The 2389-nt window shown below is 34.7% G+C and overlaps 1 protein-coding gene across 1 annotated transcript; it reads right to left on the reverse strand.

Annotated features, from left to right (window-relative positions):
- Positions 1–365: 365 nt before the first annotated feature.
- Positions 366–1895, reverse strand: LOC125236689. The gene is made up of 2 exons (XM_048143602.1): positions 1834–1895; positions 366–980 (listed from the first exon to the last, which is right to left on the reverse strand). Exons 1-2 carry the CDS (start codon positions 1889–1891, stop codon positions 823–825), a joined length of 216 nt encoding a protein of 71 aa, XP_047999559.1. The 5' UTR covers positions 1892–1895; the 3' UTR covers positions 366–822.
- Between the last annotated feature and the right edge of the window lie 494 nt (positions 1896–2389).

Below are 2389 nucleotides of genomic sequence, written 5' to 3' on the forward strand. Positions count from 1 at the left end.
TTAGAAAGTACTAGATAATATTACCGTCGTATCAGGAGGATACAGCGTAGGAGTGTCAAATTCGTGGTAAGGTTACCAAGAATTTGAAACCGACATTAAATTCGCAGACATTTTAAATAGGTACCTAGTGGATGGAATATGTAGATTCATTTTTGTTTTAATTCCTTTTAACTAGATTCTAAATGACATTAATTACAATAATTGAACGATAAAAATGTAGGAAATAGCTTTTTTTCTAAAATCAAAACTGTTTACTCCAAAAAATAAATTAATTAAGGGATAAAATGAAACAATTTATTATTATTTACTTAATACTATTTTATTTACTTAAAATTAAATGTAAACATAAGCTTTAAATAATTTAGTGTCATGTTTGACTTACAAAACAATAATGTCATTAAAACTGACAATTTTTTTTTTATTCCCACCAACCAACTTATCAATTAATAAGACACAATTTCGGTATAAAAAATAAGTTAATAAAATGAAATTCAAATACATTATGGTGGGCATTAAACTCATATCCATGAAAATGTATATAAATTTAAATGACTATTTTAATATTAAATGAAAATTCGCTGAAATGGTTGAGATCACTCAATTCGCTACTGTAAATGCATTCAAATTCACTATTATTATGTTATTATTCTCTATAATCCTACGATTTTTAAATAAATACGGTCCTAGATGTGAACCCTGGTCGACCCCCATATTTTAAAAATATAGGGACCTAGAACAGCTCCTTGGGTGACCCCGTCTTTGTCACCCTTTGACAAGTTGGTGGGCGATCGTGTTTCTTCTCCAGCTGCTGAATCTTCTTCATCAGGACTGCTTGCCGTTGTTGTAGCTGTTCTGTCGGCTCCAGGAGTGGGTGGTCTTGGAGTTGAAGGAGGGGGCGACGCCCGTTGGGGAGTGGGGGGGTGTCAAAGGCATCAGGTTGGTCGCTGGGTGGTAGACTTTTGCTGATAGGGTCATGCCGTCTGAAATGATGAAAGAAGAGTTGAAGTATTTTTTTAAAATAATGCATTGATTGTCTTCAGATGTCTCCAGAAACGTTTATAGAATTACTAATTTTTTTCCTATATTATAGGTAAAAACATATCCTATATAAACAAGGTTTAATAGATCGCTTTTGTAAAATAATTGATTTCTAGAACATCGTTTGTTGTAGCTTTTGTTATCAAGTCAAAACAATTTTACTTTGTTTCCACATCTGACTACTGTTCCATTAGGTGCTTCATTTAGACAGCTGAATAATTATAGATATTTATGTATTCATCAAGACAGGAGCGAAAATACTAAAATGAAAAGGCCCCCTTTCAATTTGGGAATGTTAGTTAAATATACTAGTGTTATTTACTAGATTTATCAAAAAAATTGTCCATTCAGAACAACTCAGTTAAAAGATAATTGCGATCTTTAAAATCGAGAATCTATAAAATCGAGGTTCCGCTCTCGACTGTCTCCTCCTCCAAAACTTAATCAATCGTAACGAAATTTGAGAATCTGAATAACAATGAAAAACAATCTGTTTAGTTTTTTTGACTAATTGTTACCAATTTTTAATACCACACCTTTTTTGTGCCATAATCATTAGGCCGTTTTCAGAAATTTTTGATGGGCTCTAGCGTCTTTAACAATAAGAATATCAAAAAAATCAAAACAGTCCGACACAGATAAAATAATAATACCTAATCTGTGTCGAAAAAATCATTGCTCTATCTTCAAAAACCAGGGAGGAAATAGTCGAGAGCGTTTGTATGGAGAATTGACCCCTCCTGTATCGTCTTAAACCAGCATTTACATAATTCTACTACATAAAAAAAAACTTACTATTAGAGTATGAATGGTTTGAGGAGTATTTTGAGTGGGAGTCTTTCGAGGCAGGCATCGTGAGATCTGGAAAGAAGAAAATAGACATGTTTAGATAAGAGATAAATGAAATTTAACAAACTTAACTTAAGACCGCCAAACTGAAATGGGACTGGGCAGGCCATGTCTGCCGTATGCACCCACAGAGGTGGGCTAAAATAGCCACCGTATGGGTGCCGCAAGACGGGCGGGGATCTGGCAGGCCCAGGCGGAGATGGCGGGACGACCTGGACGTGTATCTCAGCGACTGGCCGGAGATCGCTCATAACCGGGACGAGTGGAAATCGAAGGGGGAGGCCTTTGCCCAGCAGTGGGACACGGTATAGGCTTTAAAAAAAAAATAACTTAGCCATTTTTGCTGCCATTTTAATTAGAACATCATATTTGCTTCTTTCACAAAACATAAATCAAATTACTGATACTAACAACATTATCATCAATAACACCAAAAGCTAATGATATCTGCAACATAAAATACCAAAACAAAACAGTTCAACTTCATCACCTCATCTTTATC

This window comes from Leguminivora glycinivorella, chromosome 19 (genome assembly GCF_023078275.1).
Source record: "Leguminivora glycinivorella isolate SPB_JAAS2020 chromosome 19, LegGlyc_1.1, whole genome shotgun sequence".
NCBI classification, from domain to species: domain Eukaryota; kingdom Metazoa; phylum Arthropoda; class Insecta; order Lepidoptera; family Tortricidae; genus Leguminivora; species Leguminivora glycinivorella.